We start from the raw sequence: 22,272 nt of genomic DNA, 5'->3' as shown, positions 1-22,272 counted from the left end.
CATCTACATAAGTTCCTTGGGAGGTCTAGTTCCCAATATGGGGTCACTTGCGGGGGGTTTCTACTGTTTGGGTACATCAGGGGCTCTGCAAATGCAACGTGACGCCTGCAGACCAATCCATCTAAGTCTGCATTCCAAATGGCGCTCATTCACCTTCCGAACTCTGTCATGCGCTCAAACGGTGGTTCCCCCCACATATGGGGTATCAGTGTACTCAGGACAAATTGGATAACAACTTTTGGGGTCCAATTTATCCTGTTATCCTTGGGAAAATACAAAACTGGGGGCTAAAAAAATCATTTTTCTGAAAAAAAATGAATTTTTATTTTCACTGCTCTGCGTTATAAACTGTAGTGAAACACTTGGGGGTTCAAAGCTCTCAAAACACCACACATCTAGATAAGTTCCTTAGGGAATCTACTTTTCAAAATGGTGTCACTTGTGGGGGGTTTCAATGTTTAGGCACATCAGGGGCTCTCCAAACGCAGCATGGTGTCCCATCTCAATTCCAGTCAATTTTGCATTGAAAAGTCAAACAGCACTCCTTCCCTTCCGAGCTCTGCCAAGGTTTACCCCCACATATGGGGTATCAGCGTACTCAGGACAGATTGTACAACAACTTTGGGGTCAATTTTCTCCTGTTACCCTTGGTAAAATAAAACAAATTGGAGCTGAAATAAATTTTGTGTGAAAAAAAGTTAAATGTTCATTTTTATTTAAACATTCAAAAAAATCCTGTGAAACACCTGAAGGGTTAATAAAATTCTTGAATGTGGTTTTGAGTACCTTGAGGGGTGCAGTTTTTAGAATGGTGTCACACTTGGGTATTTTCTATCATATAGACCCCTCAAAATGACTTCAAATGAGATGTGGTCCTTAAAAAAAAATAGTGTTGTAAAAATGAGAAATTGCTGGTCACATTTTAACCCTTATAACTCCCTAACAAAAAAAAATTGGTTCCAAAATTGTGCTGATGTAAAGTAGACATGTGGGAAATGTTACTTATTAAGTATTTTGTGTGACATATCTCTGTTATTTAAGGGCATAAAAATTCAAATTTGGAAAATTTTGAAATTTTCAAAATTTTCGCCAAATTTCTGTTTTTTCACAAATAAATGCAAGTTATATCAAAGACATTTTACCACTGTCATGAAATACAATATGTCACAAGAAAACAGTGTCAGAATCACCAAGATCTGTTGAAGCGTTCCAGAGTTATAACCTCATAAATGGACAGTGGTCAGAATTGTAAAAATTGGCCCGGTCATTAACGTGCAAACCTCCCTCGGGGCTTAAGGGGTTAAACCTTCTTTCCTTCAGACATAGAGGATTCCCCCTTGACCCTGTCTCGGGTCTATGATTGAAAAGATCATCAGAAAGGTCTTTGTACTGTCCCCCGATATATCTATACATTAATATAAGATCACCCTTTAGCCTTCGTTTTTCCAAACTAAATAGCCCCAAGTGTAATAACCTGTCTTGGTATTGCAGACCCCCCAGTCCTCTAATAACCACGGTCACTCTTCTCTGCACCCTCTCTATACTTAAATATAGTAAAAAGAAAAAAGCATTTTTTTTTAAATAAAAAAGCACAAAAGTTCAAATTACCTCCCTTTTGCCCCATTGAAAATAAAAAATACACATATTTCTTATACTGGGTTCAGAAATGCCTGATCTATCAAAATATAAAATAAATGAATCAGATTGGTAAACAACAGCGTAACAAATTGAAATACCAGTATTGCGTTTTTTTGACCACTGCAACATTGCACTAAAATGCAATAAGAGGTGATAAAAATATCTACCACAAAATAGTACCAATAAATTTTTTTTGCTCAAGGCACAAGAAATAAGCCATCACCCAGCCCCAGATCTCGAAAAACGGAAATGCTACAGGCCCCTGAAAATGGTGACAAAGGTAAAAACTTATTTTTATGCACATTTCGGATTTTCCTTCACCACTTTAATAATAAACTGTTCATGTTTTGTATCTGTGTACTCGTACTGACCTGGGAAAAAATTTTGCCAGAATAGTTTTACCATATAGTGAGCATGGTAAATAAAAAAAAACAAAAAACAGTTGTGGAGTCACAATTTGTTTTGCAATTTCAGCAAACTTGTAATTTTTTTCCTGGTTTCCAGTACACTGTATGGTAAAATCAATGGTGCCATTCAAAATATAATTTATCCCACAAAAAAGAAGCCACCATATGGCCATAGTGATGTAAATATAAAAAGGTTATGGCTCTTGGAAAAAGGGGAGGTAAAAACAAAAAGACGGAAAGTTGCCCTGATTTTAAGGGGGCAAAATGATTGTTTGCAAAATCTAATAATGACAGCAATTGACATTTTCACTGCCACTATTTCTTTTCATTTGTTATTGAGGTTGTTTTTATTTTCTCCACTTTAATTTTTATGTCAGCTTTAATTTGAGTGCCTAGAATGTTTAACAAAGTTTACATCTTTACTCATTTAGATTGTTAATTCATTTACGCACAATTTCATTGATGTTATATAATCTACTAAAGTATTTAATGCATTTGCAATAATTTGTCTGGTCACAATTTCAATGTATTAAAGAATTTAGTGCTATTAGCTAAAATTTAATAGTTTCATCTTTAAAATGCCAAGCATAGAGTTTGCCCTGGTGCCCTTCTCTGGTGTACTGAGCAGATATGTATCTGCATGAAGTAAGACGTTAACCTTGTGTGCACTATATTATTCGCTTGATTATAAATTAAGATTACCATGTCATACTGAACTTTTCCAGAAGTACTGGCTAGGAGATGTGGGAGAAACAGATCTCTCACATTTCATGGACCAAGGCCATTTTTCACTTGTGAAAATTTTGGTAAGTATTTTACATCTGTATTAATAAGGCAATATGAGGATGTGTCCAAAAGGCAATACTCATTTTTCTGTTTATGTGACTCATAGCTTTGACTTTCATAAGGGTCACAACTAAGTTTAAGCCTCCATTCTATCATTCCCATCAGACTTATTATGGTTAATAGGGTTTGGTGACCACAGTTGGTTGCAATCACGTAACAGAGTTGCTTTCTGTATGAATTCTGTTTCTCTGTTCCTATAGCAGAAAAGAGGAACTAAATTCCTAAATGAATTACTAACCTAACCTTATAAAAACAGTGCTAATGCAAAAAAAAGAACCAAATTACTGTCATGTAAAAGTAATGTTAGCATCCTTTAACCAAGACAGAGAAACAGCCTGCAACAAACGCCGATCTATGATATAGGAAGTCAATCAATGTTTATTTTTATTTTCGCATAGCAATTGTTGGAGATGAGAGAAGGGCAATTTATATGAACAGATTGAATAATCATGTAATCATTTCTTTCCCCTTCCACATGTTGTAATTGATAATAGTACCCAATAATTTTGCCTACAATGTTGTTTTCCTATGCCCACGATCGGGAGGTACTTTCAGTTAATAAGCGTTATTAGAGCATATGACATGTGCCTTAACTTACAGATATTTCTTTACAACAAGTTTAAAAATTGTACCTTACTTTTCATTAAATAGATATTTATAACTAAACGTTACTTTATATTTGCTATAAAAAAACAAGTAATATCTAAATCACAACATCTAACTACAAGTTCATTTTAAAATATCTTCTCAAACCAGGTTGTGTGACCTACAAAATTTAATAGGATTTATGGAATGAGAACAAAAGCTACAGCTGTGAACTACAGTAAAGATTGTGTGGCTTAGATTTATATTGGAAAGCTATTTAGCGCTAATGATGTTTCAGAATGACAGGGAAGGTGTTTGGCGTATGTTCAGGGTTGTGGATTTATGAGATAAGTCGTTGAGAGAAATATTGTAGATTTGATAAGGAACTGTTGACTGGAACTGTGTAAAGGGGACAGGTCTCGACAGAGATTGGCTCATACAGTTGTTATCCTGGTTGATTAGCACCTAATGCATAGCTATTAACTTAAGGCTGTTCTCATTGTATGACCTAATGTATATTAGTTAATCTACTGCTCTTATGGTCAAAGGTTAACACTGACAAAAAAATGAAAAATTATTTTTTTAGCTTGATGTCATAAAATGCATTGCAGGAATCATTTTTCCATAAATACATTTAATCAGCGCAATGTTTCTGCCTACTATGGTTTTGTAGCTTCAGGTAGACTATTAGAAAACCCTATAGAAATCCAACGTTTTTAACTTCATTGTAGGACTCAATAACTGTAAGTTTGTATATAGTTAGGACTGCTATACCTGCTATCTACAGCTGATTGCTTTAAGTCAGCTTGTCAATTTTCAATCTAAATGACCTTTTCAAGACCGCAGGTAGCTTGGATCACTAGACATCAATCATTATTACTGCATGACTTAATGCAGGCTTGATCATTGAAATAATCCTAACTAATACAGACAAAAGACAGAATCCATCTGCAAATGTTACGCAGAAGATCATTTTAGAAAAACATGACTTTTTACATTTATATGCATTTAATGAGCCTAAAAAAGCATGGTTAGTTTAAGCAACTGCTTTTAATCGCCATATCAGCACATATTGAACTGATTCATTCCTTATTCATTGCCTAGAGCATAAAAGTATTTTTACTCTTAGTAAATTTTATTAATAAAAATTGTGACTTGAAACCAATTCCCCACATCTGAATGGAGTTGTCTCTGAATCATGCACTGTGAAAAATGAGTGTACTGTGACCATATCATAAGTTTCACGACACAGCAGGTGACCTGGCACTAGGGGCTCCTTCCCTGTTCCTGACACGGGGGGTTCCCTAGCTCACCCTATTCCCCAAGATTCTTCTGAAGGTGAGTATGTCGGGGCCACCACCCTTGCCTAACTCCTGAGTTTAGCACTCCATCTGTCTGTTTTCTTCCACCACCCAGGGAAGAGGGCAGCTACCGTGCACTGCAGTACACCAACAGGGCAACATAAATGAGGGTTAACAGAAAGCACCAGGCATACAAAATATTCACTCACATATAACAGAGGAATGCACCTGAGAGTAAAGGAAGGGGAATAAACCAAAGGAGAGGAGGGAAGGAAATTACCACACTTACAAACCACCCAGCAGTCACCGATAACTCATCCACAACTCCTCATATAAACTCTTCTCCTCCTAAGCAATGCAGCAAATGGTAGCTCTGACATGGATTTGAATCAGAAGCCAGATTATATATTGAATGGGAGTGGCTAACTGAGCTCAGCTGAGAGCTCAGGGTTTTTCAACATGGCCAATTAACCCATGTTCTGCCAAAAGGATTAAGCACATTTAAAATGAAGGAGAAGCGCTTCTTCTCAGTGCAGGAGCAGGAGCAATCAGACACCGTGGTCTTCTGGCTCCTCTCTGTTAAAGAAACCCCCTGACAATAAGTTTTATGAAAATTTTATAAATTCAAGCTGTATAAACTTCACTGCTTATTGGATTAAGCATATCAGGTGTGGCCAAAGGATATCAACACCCATTTTCAAGATGTGCAGAATAATTTGGCAGCTTGTTTTTTTAGTAAAAATATCCCCCAAAAAAGATTTAACTTACTGTGAAAAGTAAAAAAATTGTTACGTCTTACAGAGGGATGCTGTCATGGTTCCACCCCACAGGGTGTCCGGGATGCAGTTACTGACAGCTCAGCTGTCCAATCTGGTACAGGGGTGTGCTGAAGCTGTCAGTACTTTGATTGACAGCATGACCACCATCTTTTCCTGGCCTTTTATTTTGTGCCATCATGCTGCCCAATTCCTTTGTATTTAAGGCAAAAAAAGTATTGATATTTTTTACTTTTTAAAAATTACAGAAAGGAAAATAGGCAGTTAAAAAATGATCTCCATAATATATGATACCGCTCTTAGGGATTCGGTCACAGATAAAATGCTACACTTTCTTGCTTCAAATGTTTTCTAACAGACTTCCTTCCATATCAGTACATTACTGATAAATGCGCAGAGCAGACATACCTTGAAGAGTCCCCCTAAACAGTTTCTAAGTTGTTTGAGTATTTATAATGGTCAGCGCTTACCCTAGTTGCCATGAGGGTGCGTTCTCTGGATCAGGATCCCAAGGATTAATCTGGCTGGTCAGCATTGAACAAGCGGGGAACTGTATCAAACTAGCTGCTTGCTGCTTAGTGGGTGTGAGAGCGGGGAGCGGGGAGCGCGCCACAGCTTGCACGATACCACAGGAGCCTCAGCCGAAGGCATCCCTTGTTACAGCTGGAGGAAAATGGCTGCCGGTACCTGCTCGTGTGTGCCTGAATGTGACATCACACAGCTCTGGGGCGGAGTTAGGACCAAAAAGGAGGGTAACCAACGTGTTTCAAAACGCGTTGGTCACCCTCCTTTTTTGGTCCTAACGCTGCTGATATGGAATGAAGTCTGTTAAACATTTGAAGCAAGAAAGTGTGGCATTTTATCTGTAACCGAACCCCTAAGCGCGGTATCAAATATTATGGAGATCATTTGATGTACTTACAGGATAGGTCCAAATCCTGCTTTTGATCGCAGCAGCTGGGGGTGGTTTTTCTCTTCTCTCCTTGTTGGAGTCAGCTAACCACCTTGTGGTGAGCGCCAGTGTGATCGATTGTAGGCAGTTAAAAAAGTTTTGGCGCCCTGCATAGTTAGTACCTAGTAGCACCCTTTTTGCAAGTCTTGCAGCTAGCAAATGCTTTTTGCAGCCAGCCAAGAGACTTTCAATATTTCCTTGAGGGATTTTCATCCATTTTTCCTTGGAAAATATTTCCAGTTCTGTGAGATTCCTGGGTATTCTTGCATGCACTGCTATTTTGAGGTGTAGCCAAAGATTTCCAATAATGTTCAGATCAGGGGACATTGAGGGCCATTGTAAAACCTTCAGCTTGCATCTTTTGAGGTAGGCTATTGTGGATTTTGATGTGCATTTAGGGTCATTATCAATCTGTAGAAGCCATCCTTTTTTCAACTTCAGCTTTTTTACAGATGCTGTTATGTTTCTGTCAAGAATTTGTTGCAATTTCATTTAATTCTTTCTTCACTCTATGCGTGAAATGTTCCTTGTTCCATTGGCTACATTACAACCTCCAAAGCATGATTGATCCATCCTCATGCTTAATGGCTGGCAAAATTTTCTTTTCCTGAAATTCTGTCCCCTTTTTTCTCCACACATACTTTTGATCATTGTGGCCAAAGAGTTCTATTTTAACCTCATCGCTCAACAGGACTTATTTTCAAAGTGCATCAGACTTGTTTAGATGTTCTTTTGCATACTTCTGATGCTGAATTTTATGGTGATGATGCAGGAGAGGTTTTCTTCTGATGACTCTTCCATGAAGGCCATATTTGTGCAGGTGTCTATGCACAGTAGAATAGTGTACCACAATTCCACAGTCTGCTAATTTTTTCTGAAGGTCGTTTGAAGGTAAATGGGGGTTCTGATTTGCCTCTCTAGTAATCTTGCGAGCAGCTCTTACTGAAATTTTGCTTTGTCTTCCAGAACTTATGTTAAGCTCCATTGTTCCTGTTAACTTCCATTTCCTAATTACATTTCACACTGAGGAACAGGCAACTTGAAAACACTTTTCTATCTTCTTATAGCTTTCTGTTCTGTGGGTCTCTACTATTTTCATTTTTAGAGTGCTAGACAGTTGTTTAGAAGAACCCATGGCTTTGTTTTTTGGTATAAGGTGAGAGGAGGCTGGGTTTTTATAAACCTAGGAAACGTGCATCACCTGGCCCTTCCTGAGGATTATAGTTAACAAGCCATGACCATATCAAGCTAATTAAGGTCTGAAACCTTTGTCAAAGTTATCTGAGAACACAAATCTCCATGGGTGTCCAAACTTTTGTATCTGCCCATGTTTCTTTTTGCAATTTTTAAAGTGTAAAAAATGACAATGTATTTATTTTTTTGCCTAAAATACAAAGGAAATGTTCCATATTTACTGTAGGTTTAGCCCTTGTAGACTTGCTTAACTGCTCACAATAACAGTAATTTTGACCTGGGGTGCCCAAACTTTTACATGCCTTTTCCTAATTTGTTTATTTACTGCCATCACGTATGCCTCTTTTATGGCTTTTTTATCAAAAGTCACGGCTTATTGTACAGGGCATCATTAGTGACATTGCTTTATGGTCCATTCTTTATGGTCCATTCTTCCGACAAGCCTACAACCTGCAGTAACCACCGATCAACCAACCGCTGCACGATCAGCTCTATCCTCACCTACTGTATTCTCACCCATCCCTTGTAGATTGTGAGCCTTCGCGGGCAGGGTCCTCTCTCCTACTGTACCAGTTATGACTTGTATTGTTCAAGATTATTGTACTTGTTTTTATTATGTATACCCCTCCTCACTTGTAAAGCGCCATGGAATAAATGGCGCTATAACAATAAATAATAATAATAATCTCTTTTTGTTGGATGAAACATGCATGATTCCCACATCCATCTCCTGCAGTCATTTTAGAATGACTAGATGCAAATTGTTTCTTCAGAGAGGAAGAGGACTAGAACTCTAGTGCCACCTATTGGAAGTAGCAATCCTAACAGTCAATGTTCACCCTTTAATGAGCCTTGTCACATGACTTAGGATAAAAGCCAAACTAGAATCTCAATCTGCAGACACTGTGTTTCGGGGTACTGCCCCTCGTCAGTGCAAAGTGGAGATCTGGTTTGGCTGATTGAGAGGCGTCTGACCGGGATCCAAGAACTATCGTTTGCAGAGAGTGACATGATAAGCATGTTGAGGTGAGGAGACTTAAAGCCTCAATGCTCCTCTGGAAAATATGCAAATTGTCTCTTCAGGGAGGAAGAGTACTAGAACTCTAGTGCCACCTATTGGAAGTAGCAATCCAAACAGTCAATGTCGACCCTTTAATGAGCCTTGTGACATGACTTAGGATAATAGCCAAACCAGAATCTCAATTTGCAGACACTGTGTTTCGGGGTACTGTCCCTCTTCAGTGCAAAGTGGAGATCTGGTTTGGCTGATTGAGAGGCGTCTGACCGGGATCCAAGAAGTATTGTTTCTCCTTGCAGAGAGTGACATGATAAGCATGTCGAGGTGAGGAGACAAAGCCGCAATGCTCCTCTGGGAAATATGCAAATTAGGATTGCTACCTCCAATAGGTGGCCCTAGAGTTCTAGTCCTCTTCCTCTCTGAAGAGACAATTTGCATATTTCCCAGAGGAGCATTGCGGCTTTAAGTCTCCTCACCTCGACATACTTATCATGTCACTCTCCGCAAGGAGAAACGATACTTCTTGGATCCTAGAATGACTAGAGAAAGGCTTCAGCAGGTCACATAGCAGGAAGCATTCATGACTAGAAAGCAACACAAATCACAAGTAGGCAAAGAATATACAATGTGAATTGCAGCATTTCCAGTAAAAAATAATTTCTCAAATGCTACTCTGCTTATTCATAAACACATTTTAAGGCTTTTACAATTATTTAATGATCTAGATAAACACTTTTAAGTAATATGAAGTGCAAACCACCGTGATCTAAGATAGGTGGAAACCGAACAAATCCTTTTGCAGAACGAGGTAGTATACAGCATTTTATATGTATTAAAAAGAAATCTCCTTTTCTGGAACGTACTACATGAATTACCTATTGGAGACCTGGCTAGAGACCGCCTGTGGTTTTGGACATGATAGTGATTTACTAAAAGTTGACATGTGGCAATGAAGTCCACTTTTGCTAACTTAGCATGTCTGTAAATTACAGACAAATCAAAAAGCTATTATATTTCAAAGAATGTACCAGTGCCAGGCATATTATTGGGCACAGCAAGCCTGCTGATATAGACAGCGGTACCTGTGAACGGCTCTTCTCCTGCATAGGATGAGTGCTACCTTATTTTCTTTCAATGGGAATGAAAGAAGGTGATGTAAAATTAACTGAATATCACAAAATGTGACAATATTACATTCTACTCTGATACTAATAGGGCTGTAGAAATGCTGCCCATCAGACCACAAGTGACTCTTAGAGAAGTAATAAGGTGCCTCTTCTCTGTATAAAATGCTAGCAATTCCTTGTTTAACTTATAATTCGGGAAATACAGTGTACTACATGCAAAGTCAGCATACACGTTGGTACTGTGAAGTTTCAATAAGTTGCAACATCATTCAATTAAGTTTCCTAGTCATGCTGAATTGTGTTTGGATAAAATGTACTTGATATTTGGAAGCATAAGAGTTACTGTTAAAGGCTATTTCTTCCTCCTACAAATCAATCTGTAAAAGCTATGAAAGCAGCAGAATTGTGCTTTGACTATAGTGGCTTAATGACATTGTGATGATGCAGACCGCATACAGAGTTCCTATAATAAAATGATTTTTATAGAAAACATCCGGCTAGAAATATTCCTGCTGTACTTAAAAATGCACATACATTTTATATTTCACAATTTTCAGTGAACTGTTCAGGCTTGCATGACCCCCTGCTGTGGGAAAGAAACATAAAAACGACAACAGGCTCAGTCTATGAAATGCTATATCATTCAAATTCATTTTGTGTTCCATTTTCTGCTATTGTTAGGAGATTCTGTTCTTTCCAAGATGATGATAGAAAGAGGAGAAGAAAAAAAACTTTCTTTGTTGTGTGTTTCTGTTTGCTCTTCCAGGGAATGTCCATCACTGTGATTTACTTCTAGCACATTTTTAAAGGAAAGCAGTATTTCATTTAGAATATAACCTATTCACCACAGTTGGTGGCAGTCTATCATCTCTATCTGACAGCTTGTGAGATCTAATCCCCTGTTCATCTTTTGAAAATCTGAAAGCTTGGCCCTCTGTAAAATATTATGACTTGTAAAGTCCTTAGTATTAAGTCTGAATATTATTTATATGTAAGAAAAATAGTTCTAATCTAATTTAACTGTGTACTACCTTTACATTTGCAGGAAAGACACCAACATGATCAAAATTGAGGATACATCAATTGTTGTGGCCATGGAGCCTCCTGCTGGTGGAAGACATGGAGTTACCCCTCGCCTTCTTCGTCATTTCAATGTTCTTTCAATAGATGCTTTTAATGATGAAACAATGAAGAGTATATTTCAACCAGTTGTTGATTGGCATTTCAACTGCGGATTTGACACATCTCTTAAAAGATACTCCAGAGTAAGAACTTTATTATTTGTTGGTGGCTTTAATCTAAAAATGTATTTATTGTGTTTTTCACAAATATAGGTTACAACTCACTGAATAGGGATGATGTATACTTAAAGAGTAGCCCTTCTTTTAATTTTTTATTTCATAAATCAATAGTACACATTAAAGTAAGCAACTTCATAATATTTCCTATCCGAGAAATCAGCTTTTTTCTTCTTCTGCATTTAACTTTTACTCTCACTTCAGAGGTAAAATCTGTAAAACCAGTATTCAGGAGAGACAGACTTTCACATTACTGAGACATAGTATGTCAGTTGGAGATGAGAGGGAGAGAGAAAGATCGGGGGGTTAAAGGTATACGCAGACATTCTGCTGCAAGTTCTCCTTAAACCACAGTTACAGTTTAACTTGTTTTATAATCATAGATATGGATGAGTGAACTCGAATGGGAAGGTCATAGTGTCCGGTAACGAACTCCGAACACAGACTTTTTACTGTGCATCTGGTTTCCTGTTTGGGTTCGCCAGTCTAATAAAGCTTGTTGAAAAACTGCAGAGCAGCCAATCATCATGCTTTTAGACAGTGGGCAATTCCAGAGCCATCAAAGCCATGCCAAGTATTGTCATGGCTGTGATTGGCCGGCCTGTTTGAAGACTGGATCAGGAGTGCCACCACCATTCTGCTCTTATTAGTGTAGGAATAGCATGCAAAAAATTTACTCTGCAAAAGAACACTGTGTGTGCTCTGAAACCCATATGTGTAGTTGTACTGTGCTAGTACTGCATTAAAAGCCGCTATGTGTACTCTGCAAACCTGTCTGTGAGAATACCGTGCTAAAAGCCTCTGTGTGTACTCTGCCAAAAAGCCTGTGTGTGCTGTGTCAAAAAGCCTCTCTGTGTACTCTGCAGCTGTGTCTGTACGAGTAGTGTGCCTAAAAATATTTATACTCTGCCGCTGTGTCTGCATGATTTGTGGGCTTAAAAAATAGTTATACTCTGCACCTGTGTCTGTGGGAGTACTGTGTGTAAAAACATGGTTTTCTACTCTGAAACAGTGTTTGTGGGAATACTATACAAGAAAAACCTTTGTGTTTACTCTGCACGTGTCTCTGTTGGAGTACTCTGAAAAAAGCCTCTTGAAGGGTACACTGCAAAATAGCCTGCATGGGTGTACTCTACAAAACACCCTCTTTTTCTTATTTTTTTATTTTAATTTGCGTAGGCCGCAAAACATTGTGAATGGAAAATAGAACAAACAAACTGCGGTGGAGTTTACAATGACTGGGTGCGGCTGGTATCTTGTGCCATTTTATTGAAGACACTGTATATGCAAATTCGCAGACACAGTGTCTTCAACAAAATGGCACTGGATGTCGCGGGATGTGAGCACATTGACTTATTAAAGCATGACTCATTGAAGGCTTGCACTACAATGTTAACTTAGCAGTGTTCATGCACCGGCTATCCCCACTATCCCTATGGTCGGCATGTGCGCACTGCTATGTTGATGTTGTCGTACATTATTTCAATAAAATGGTGCCAGAGTATGCGTGTGAGCATACCGTGACCTCTGGCACCATTTTATTAAAGACACTGTATAAATGTACCATTAAAAATGCTCACCACCTAGGCATAGAACGAGTTCGAAAGCTAGTACTTTTACATTAAGAAAAAACATGGACAAGTCCTATGTAATCCACACCTGGTTAATTTTAATGAATGTGAGCTTGAACACGTTGGCTGTGGACATGCGCATGCACCTGTCTGTGATCACACCTCCTGCCTAGAAGTTAAATAGGCCAGACCCATCAATCAGTATGTGTGGAGACATACTTTGCCACCATATTGTTGAACCTTTCCTGCTGATGGATTTGATCCCTTGAATTTTTTGTTTTGTGGTCTGCTTCACTTTCTACCGAGCCTCAGGAGATACACCTTTCCTCTGAGTGTTTGGGTTCTGTTTTCCAGCTGCAGTCTGTCTAGCTTTACATAGATGTTTTCATTTGTCCACCTTTACCTTTTGGGTGCAGCTTTATATTCTGTCCCCCAGCGGTGTTTCCTGCTGGTGATAGATTCATTTAGATGTTCTGAAATTGTATTGATGTTTGGAACCAGTCTGTGATCTTTGATATAAGGATTTTCACCTTGTTGCTTCTCTAATATACTTTGCATATCTCTTTTGTTAAACTTTAAAGGGAACCTGTCACCTATTTGGGCCGCTATAAGATCCAGCCCCCGCCTTTCAGGGCCTATCTACACCATTCTATAACGCTGTAAATAAGCCCCCAGTCCAACCTGCAAGTGAAGAAAAATAAGTTTTATTTTACTCACCCGGGGGGCGGTCCGGTCTGATGGGTGTCACAGGTCCGGGTTCGGTGCCTCCTATCTTCTTGTGACGATGCCCTCCTGCTTCTTCATCACTCCCCGGCATCGCGCTCCTGTGCAGGCATACTTCTCTGCCCCGTTGAGGGCAGAGTAAAGTACTGCAGTGCGCAGGCACTGGGAAAGGTCAGAGAGGCCCAGCGCCTGTGCACTGCAGTACTTTACTCTGCCCTCAACAGGGCAGAGAAGTATGTCTGCACAGGAGCACTGATGCCGGGGAGCACTGAAGAAGCAGAAGGGCAGCATCGCAAGAAGATGGGAGGTGCTGGACCTGGACCTGCGACACCCATCGGATCGGACCGCCCCCTGGGTGAGTATAATATAACTTATTTTTCTTTACTTCCAGGTCAGACCAGGGGCTCAACTACAGCATTGTAGAATGCTGCAGAAAAGCCCTAAAAGGCAGTGGCCGCATCTTATAGTGGCAAAATCTGCTGACAGGTTCCCTTTAATAGGTAGGCTGTATATTTGTTAAGAGCAATTGCTTTATTATTTGTTTGGTATTATGTTATGTAATTTACTCACTACAACACCTTTGCTTTGTTCAGCACACTTTGTTCAACACACTTTTTCAGCACAGCATGAGGCGGTGAGCGGGAAGGCAGAAATAAATGCTTTCTTCCTCAGGCTCAGCGGCCACAACACTTACCCAGTATGCATTTAGAGAGATAAAGTTGTGTGAAAAAGTGATTGCCCCTTCCTGATTTCCTAATATTTCACATTGTTGTCACACTTAAATGTTTCAGATCACAAAACAAATTTAAATATTAGACAAAGGTAACACAAGTACACACAAAATTTTAAATGAAGGTCTTTATTAATAAGGGAAAAGAAAATCCAAACTTACAGGGCCCTGTGCAAAAAAAAATAATAACTGGTTGCGCCACTCTTAGCAGCAACAACAGCAATCAGTTGGTTGCGATAACTGGAATTTAGTCTTTTTCAATGCTCTGTAGGAATTTTGGCCCACTCATCTTTGCAGAATTGTTGTAATTCAGCCACATTGGAGGGTTTCTGAGCATGAATCGCTTTTTTAAGGTCATGCCACAGCATCTCAATCAGATTAACGTCAGGACTAGTCCACTCAAAGTCTTAATTTTGTTTTTCTTAAGCCATTCGGAGGTGGACTTGCTGGTGTGTTTTGTTTCATTGCCCTGCTGCATAACTCAAGTGTGCTTCAGCTTGAGGTCCCAAACAGATGGCCGGAAATTCTTCTTCAAGATTTTTTGGTAGACAGCAGAATTCATGGTTCCATTTACCCCAGCAAGTCTTCCAGGTCATGAAACAGCAAAGCAGCCCCAGTCCATCTCACTACCATCACCATTTTTTACTGTTGATGTGAAGTTCCTTTCGTGAAATGCTATGTTACTTCTACACCACATGTAATGGGACATACACCTTGCAAAATGTTAATTTTTTGTCTCAAAAAGTCAGAAAAAGTCAGAGCATTTTCTCATAGGGCTTAGGGATCATCAATATATTTTAGGGCAAAACTGAGACAAGCCTTTATGTTCTTATTTCTCAGCAGTGGTTTTCATCTTGGAACTTTGCCATGCAGGAAATTTTTGCCCAGTCTCTTTCTTTTAATGGAGTCATGAGCACTAACCTTAACTGAGGCAAGTGAGGCCTGCATGTCTTTAGATGTTGTTGAGGGTTTTTTTATAACCTATTGAATGAGTTGTCGCTGCACTCGTGGGGTAACTGTGGTCAGCTGGACACTCCTGGTAAAATTTACCAATGTTCCATGTTTTCTCCATTTGTGGAAACTGGCTCTCACTGTGGTTTTCTGGAGTGCCAAATGTTATGACCTGGTGGTTAAGGAGCAACACTGATATGACCTGGTGGTTAAAGAGCAACATGGGACAAGCTCTGAGGAGGTGGTATCTTTACTGACCGCAGTTCCTAATCCTAACACCAACACTAGAAATAGCCGTGGAGTGTTCCTGTCTCTCCCTAGACACCTCGTCACAGCCTGAGAACTAACTACCCCTAAAGATGGAAACAGAAAGCTATCTTGCCTCAGAGAAATTCCCAAAAGGAAAGATAGCCCCCCACAAATATTGACTGTGAGTGGAGAGGGAAATAACATACACAGAAATGAAAACAGATTTTAGCAAAGGAGGCCAATAATAATCTAAATAGACAGAATAGGAAAGGATACTGTGCGGTCAGTATTAAAAACTAAAAATCCACGCAGAGTTTACAAAAATGATCTCCACACCGACTCACGGTGTGGAGGGCAAATCTGCTTCCCCAGAGCTTCCAGCTAGCCTGAATATATCATAATGACAAGCTGGACAAAAGGAAACATAACATGAGCTGAGCAATAAAGTCCAAAGCAAATGGACAACAAAGAACTAGCAAAAACTTATCTTTTGCTGAAATGGACAAGCCATCAGAGAAATCCAAGGATAGATCTGAATCCCAAACCAGAAACATTGACAGCTGGCATGAACTGAAGACCAGAGCCAGGTTAAATAGCAAAGCCAGGAGAGACGATCAGTGAAAGCAGCTGCTACAGCTAAACTCAAGGAGCAGCAGTTCCACTCGAAACCACCAGAGGGAGCCCAAGGGCAGAACTCACAAAAGTACCATTCACAACCACAGGAGGGAGCCCAAGGACAGAATTCACAACAGCCAAAGCTTTAGAATTGGCATTATTTCTTTTTCCAGACTGATAGATCTCAAATACTCTGTTTCTCATTTGGTCCAGAATGTCTTTGGGTCACTCCATGATGTCTAGCTTTTGAGGAGCTTTTGATCTAGTTCACTTTATCAAACAGGTCCTATTTAAGTGATTTCTTGATTAGGAATAGAAAGAAACCAACCATTGCATCACACTGCGACCTATTGTTTCCTGTCTGCGGGTGGGCGTCTTTACAGTGCGTGCACCGCTTGGTGGGCTCTCCTCTAGCGTGTGTGCACTTCCCGTGATGCCCTATCTGCAGTTCAGGACCTGATGGCCGCAGTGTGCATGTGCCGACTCTAGCTGTCCTGATTGGCAGTTTCATCCATGTGACTAAGTTCATGGGGTTATTAGAAGGTCCTGCAGGGATCTGAGACACACTCCCTTGAGAAAGCGGCCTCTAGCTGCCGCGAAACACGCATCGGGACCCTCCGTCCACCCCCCTCCTTGTTTCCACTCACCTGTTGGTAAGCGCTGCATTTCTTACTATGCACTATTGCACCTTAGATGTTAGATAGGCGGGTGTAACTTTATTCCAGATCATCTGGTTCATGCATGCTGCTTCCCTGACGTCCATGTTTGGACGCACTATCTTTTCCCTGAGTTACGGTCTTTGGACCTTTATTTATTTATTTTTCCAGGGACTGAAGTGTATATGTGGGGTGGGGATAGGTGTGGGTGGGGTTCATAACAGTCTGCAATGTTTTTTGGTGTTTTATATATTGTTGTGACATTTTACCTTTTCTATGATATAATAAAATTATATCATATCGTTTAGATATAATCAGTTAGCTCTTTTTGTCCTCCTGCTGTTATAAGAAACCAACCACCAGAACTATGGAGAAAACCATAAAATTACGGACAAGGATATAAGGTTTAAAATATATTTTCTTTATTCACAACAGTTTTACTAAAAGATAAATTGTGTGCACATATCAGGACAAAAAGTAATAAAAATAAATAGGTATAAATGATGGACCAAAGAATATATAAAATCAACAATGTATTAAGGCCCAATTGAAGCAAAGAGGCACCAGAAGAGAATATTGAAGATCTCCAACAATTATGTGAAAACGTGCATAATTTAAAAATCCACAAGTGATCCCATTACTATATGGGTGAATGGGAGAAAAACATACATCCTTAATATAGTCATTGTGCAGTAGTGGTTAAAGATAATTTGGCAACCCAAAACTCCCTATAGCAACAATATGCAAAGTGCAGTGTGCAAAAAATATATATTGGAGATCCGTACCTTTAAGGTGCCACCAGGTCCTAATAATGCGCACACCCCGACACGCGTTTCAGATTGAAAATCCTTTGTCAGGATCTTTCTTGGTTTTTCAGATGTGTACTTCTCTGCAACTTGTGCTTTGCATTCACATGCCTCGTCATGCAGTTAGTGATCAGATTAAGAACATTTATGACTCTCCTCAGTCTCTGAGTCTCTGACAGTAGTGCATGAAAACCACCCTTGGGAGCTCCTTTGAACTGGCTTTAGTGTGCTCAGGTCATTGGCTCAGTGGTAGCAGCCGACGTACTGGCTAGAAACTTCCCATGGTGCTTATGCAACCTGCTCCCTCTTTTGCTGTGCAGCTGGAGCAGCATGACCACCACCTCTTCCTCCGAATGCCACACATTACTCAGATGGCCTTGACTCGATGTATGGTCTAGGACCTCATAATCCCCCATCGCATCATCGTACCTCTCCAGTCTGACCTTAATTCTTTTGCCTAATCAACTTCTGTCCTTGCTAATTCTCTACTTCACCGCTCTGTAAATCCCTCCATTGCCTTACAATTCTACAACATACCCACTTCAAGCTACTAACACTGACCTACAAAGCCATATACAATCTGTCTCTCTTATATATCTCTGAACTAATCTCCCAATATCTACCACCATGTAACTACTGGTCCTCCCAAAACCTCATTCTCTCCTCCACAATCATATGTTTCTTATCCAATCGTCTGCAATATCTCTCATGAGTAGAATCCATCCTGTAGATTTCTGTGGCCCAGCACATCTGATTATCTTGTACATTCAGAAATTTCAAGCCACACTTGAAAACCCTTGTGTTACGGACAGCTGATAGCCTGCAATGACCCCGCTGCCACCTGTCATGAACCGGGGTTGTTTGGCTGCCCCCCAGTTCTTCTTCAGGGATTTATTATATCCCACTTCCCAGTTCTGGTTTGGAACTTGCAGCTCTCTGGCACCCCCTTCCCCTCAGGTCAGTCAGGAAACTGCACTTAGGATAATTAGTCACCATAAAGGCTACCTGCTCATGTACTGGCTATCGGGCATGCTGCAGTGAGGGCGATACAACTATTCCCAATCATTGGCGGGCAATACACTTATAAAACCCTGTCCGTCACTGCCAGCTTTGCCCAACAAGCTCAGAACACTTCGCTGCCACTAGCTCCTATTACTTATTATTAATAACGGGTCAGGAGACAACCCAGTCAGTAGCAATGACTTAGGTTGGAGGACTTAGGGTACATTTAAAGCAAGGAAAACGAGACTAGTAAATATTACATCTTTTACTCCAAAAAAATAGGCAGTGTTTACAAAAAAGTATAAAAACGATATTACAAGATGAGACAATTATAGTATGTACAGAACGATTACAAAATAAAAAGGATTAAAGCTGAAAAGCACTTAGAGTTCTCTCATATCATGGCTGCCATGAGGGATGGGAGGAAGGGAATGACATCACAAAGTATCAGGCTGGTTGCAGAGCCTCCTGTAGCAGGCTTCCTGGGCAAAAGACTACCCCCTCGTCCCGCCTCTGAGTTTTATACCTGTTCCCAAAACCAAGGCACTTCCCCCTGTGCTAACCTTACTGGGTGGCTGAATACTCCCCATTTTGAAAGTTATGAAATCCTGCTATGAGCCATAACTCCTGGGGAGAAGCCAGTAGAAGGAAGACAAAATTATCATTTTTCTCAGCATGAAATGGACGTTCATTTAAGTCTTCACTAGTGTTGAGCGATACCGTCAGAAAGTATCGGCCGATACCGGCAAAGTATCGGATCTAATCCGATACCGATACCCGATACCAATACAAGTCAATGGGACTCAAGTATCGGACGGTATTCCTGATGGTTCCCAGGGTCTGAAGGAGAGGAAACTCTCCTTCAGGCCCTGGGATCCATATTAATGTGTAAAATAAAGAATTAAAATAAAAAATATTGCTATACTCACCTCTCCGACGCAGCCTGGACCTCACCGAGGGAACCGGCAGCGTTGTTTGCTTAAAATCCGCACGTTTCCTGCCTCCCGCGACGTCACGGCTTCTGATTGGTCGCGTGCCGCCCATGTGGCCGCGACGCGACCAATCACAGCAAGCCGTGACGTAATTTTGAGGTCCTGGAAGCTTAATTCTAGGCATTCAGGATTTTAAAATTACTTCCGGCTTGTGATTGGTCGCGTCGCGGTCACATGGGCGACGCGACCGATCACAAGCCGTGACGTCACGGGAGGCAGGACACACGCGCATTTTAAAATTACGTCCGGCAGCCTTCCTTCTTAAGAATGAACGCGTGAAGGACCTTCCGATGACATCACGGCTTTGTGATTGGTCGCGGCGGCCCACGTGACCGCTCAGCGACCAATCACAAGCCGTGACGTAATTCTCATGTACCTGAGAACCAGAACAGGACCTGAGAATAACGTCACCGGCTTATGATTGGACGCTCAGCGGTCACGTGGGCCGCCGTGACCAATCACAAGCCGTGAAGCATTCGAAAGGTCTTTCAAGCGCCATTTTTAGGAACGGAAGATGCCGGTTACCAGCGGCGATGTCCAGGCTGCGTCGGAGAGGTGAGCATATCAATATTTTTTATTTTAATTCTTTATTTTACACTTAAATGTGGATTCTGATACCGATTTCCGATATCACAAACATATCGGAACTCGGTATCGGAATCCCGATACCAGATTCAGAAGATCGCCGACCTCATGGCCAACCCCACACAGGGGTCGGGTCGGGTTTCATGAAACCCGACTTTGCCAAAAGTCAGCGACTTCTGCAAATGGTCGAACCGTTTCGCTCAACCCTACTTGGCACCATTATATTTTGATCCTAAATGAACCCTGTATTAGGACAAAGGAAACATGCATTTCAGAGCTTTTTACTTTCAGTTTCCCCAGCTGCGAGAAGGAGGAAGGGGTGAGGGAATCACACACACACACACATTCCTGATGGGGGGGGGGTGAAGGAGTGTAGGATTACACACGCAGGCAGAGAGAGAAAGAGGGATTGTGAGGGGGATGAAAGCTGCAGTGTGTGTCTGCAAAAACAAAAGATGTAGCAGAGCTCAGTGTGTGATCGAACAATAAGGTATTATGTCATATTTCCTGACACCACCTCACCAACACCAGAACTGCTGAAATCTCTGAACCTACCATCTCCTTCCCAATTATCCTGTAGAATATAAGGCCGCAAGAATCGGGTCCTTTCCCCTCTTTACCTGTCTGTCACTATTAGTTTGTGCATTGTAATTTCTATGTGTGTTTGGTATATAGCCACATTTTATGCACAGCACTATGGAATCAATGGTGTGTTAAAAGAAATTATAATAATAATCCCCCACATAATGTTCCACCAAGTCTTCACCCCTGCCTTTTTTGCTGGTGTGCACACAGCAGAAAGCTGCAGCAGTTGGCATTTGTGTTTCTTCATCTGCATCATCAGAGATGTTCTGTGGTGTTCCGCTGACTGTTTGCACTACCCCCCCACAAATTTATCCTGCAAAAGAGCAAGTGGTTGAGCATCAGTGCACTCAATCTCTTTGAATTGTGGGGCAGAGCCAGGTGGATGGCCCATGGAAACACAGCCAGCAGAGTCATCAAAATGCTGAAGTGACTGCTGCATGACTTAGGGCTCAGACTGCTTGCCTGATTTGCAAGTGGGTGAGATAGAAGACAGATGTCCATTAGCTGCAGGTGCAAAATCTGCACTTTCAGCAGGGGACTGGGTAGAAGACAAAGCAAAAGGACTGGAGGCACTTTCAGCCAATCAATCTAAAACCACTTCAACATGTTCTGGTCTCACCATTCATCCAGCGGTACTCGGGCCTACAAAATTACGCAGAGCGTCATGTCGCCGGCTTGCAGCAGAGGAAGGTGTTTCATTTGGCTGCATAGCAGACAGATCAGCCATGCCCTCTCTCTCCCTGCAGCATCTACATCACCACCAGCAACATGGATACATCTCCTATTTGATGCTCTCCTCATTGTTTTCAACCCCCAAAATTGCAGATTATTACACTGCTGTTTTCAGAGTACCCACCAAAAAAATCAGCAAATAAACAAAACACAAAAACAATGATGGTTACCTACTCCTATGGAAAAATTATGGAATCACCCGGTAAATTTTCATAACCAAAACTAACACCTGCATCAAATTAGATCTGCTCGTTAGTCTGCATCTAAAAAGGAGTGATCATACATTGGAGAGTTGTTGCACTAAGTGGACTGACATGAATCATGGCTCCAACATGAGAGATGTCAAATGAAACAAAGGAGAGGATAATCAAACTCTTAAAAGAGGGTAAATCATCACCCAATGTTGCAAAAGATGTTGGTTGTTTACAGTCAGCTGTGTCTAAAATCTTGACCAAATACAAACAACATGGGAAGGTTGTTAAAGGCAAACATACTGGTAGACCAGGGAAAACATTAAAGCGTCAAGACCAGAAACGTAAAGCAAAATGTCTCCAGAACAAGAAATGCACAACAAAACAAATGAGGAATGAATGGGTGGAAACTAGACAACGTCTGTGACCGAACTGTAAGAAACCGCCTAAAGGAAATGGGATTTACATACAGAAAAGCTAAATGAAAGCCTTCATTAACACCTAAGCAGAAAAAAGCAAGGTTACAATAGGCTAAGGAAAAGCAATTGTGGACTGTGGATGACTGGATGAAAGTAATATTCAGTGATATATCGCGAATCTGCATTGGGCAAGGTGATGATGCTGGAACTTTTGTTTGGTGCCGCTCCAATGAGATTTATAAAGATGACTGCCTGAAGAGAACCATCTTTTCAGTTAGCCATTAAAAAGGTATCAACCACTGAGGACTCTGAATTCTAAATAT

General features: G+C 40.7%; 1 protein-coding gene across 1 annotated transcript in view; it reads left to right on the top strand.

Annotated features, from left to right (window-relative positions):
• The window catches only part of LOC143775062 (dynein axonemal heavy chain 3-like), a 2,972,411-nt gene that overhangs the window by 1,999,920 nt on the left and 950,219 nt on the right, over window positions 1-22,272 (top strand). The window contains exon 47 of the mRNA XM_077262897.1: window positions 10,890-11,109. Coding sequence (XP_077119012.1) covers window positions 10,890-11,109 — 220 coding nt within the window. The remainder of the gene's footprint in view (window positions 1-10,889; window positions 11,110-22,272) is intronic.

Source organism: Ranitomeya variabilis, chromosome 5 (genome assembly GCF_051348905.1).
Source record: "Ranitomeya variabilis isolate aRanVar5 chromosome 5, aRanVar5.hap1, whole genome shotgun sequence".
Lineage (NCBI taxonomy): Eukaryota > Metazoa > Chordata > Amphibia > Anura > Dendrobatidae > Ranitomeya > Ranitomeya variabilis.
This window is presented reverse-complemented; position numbering and strand designations above follow the sequence as displayed.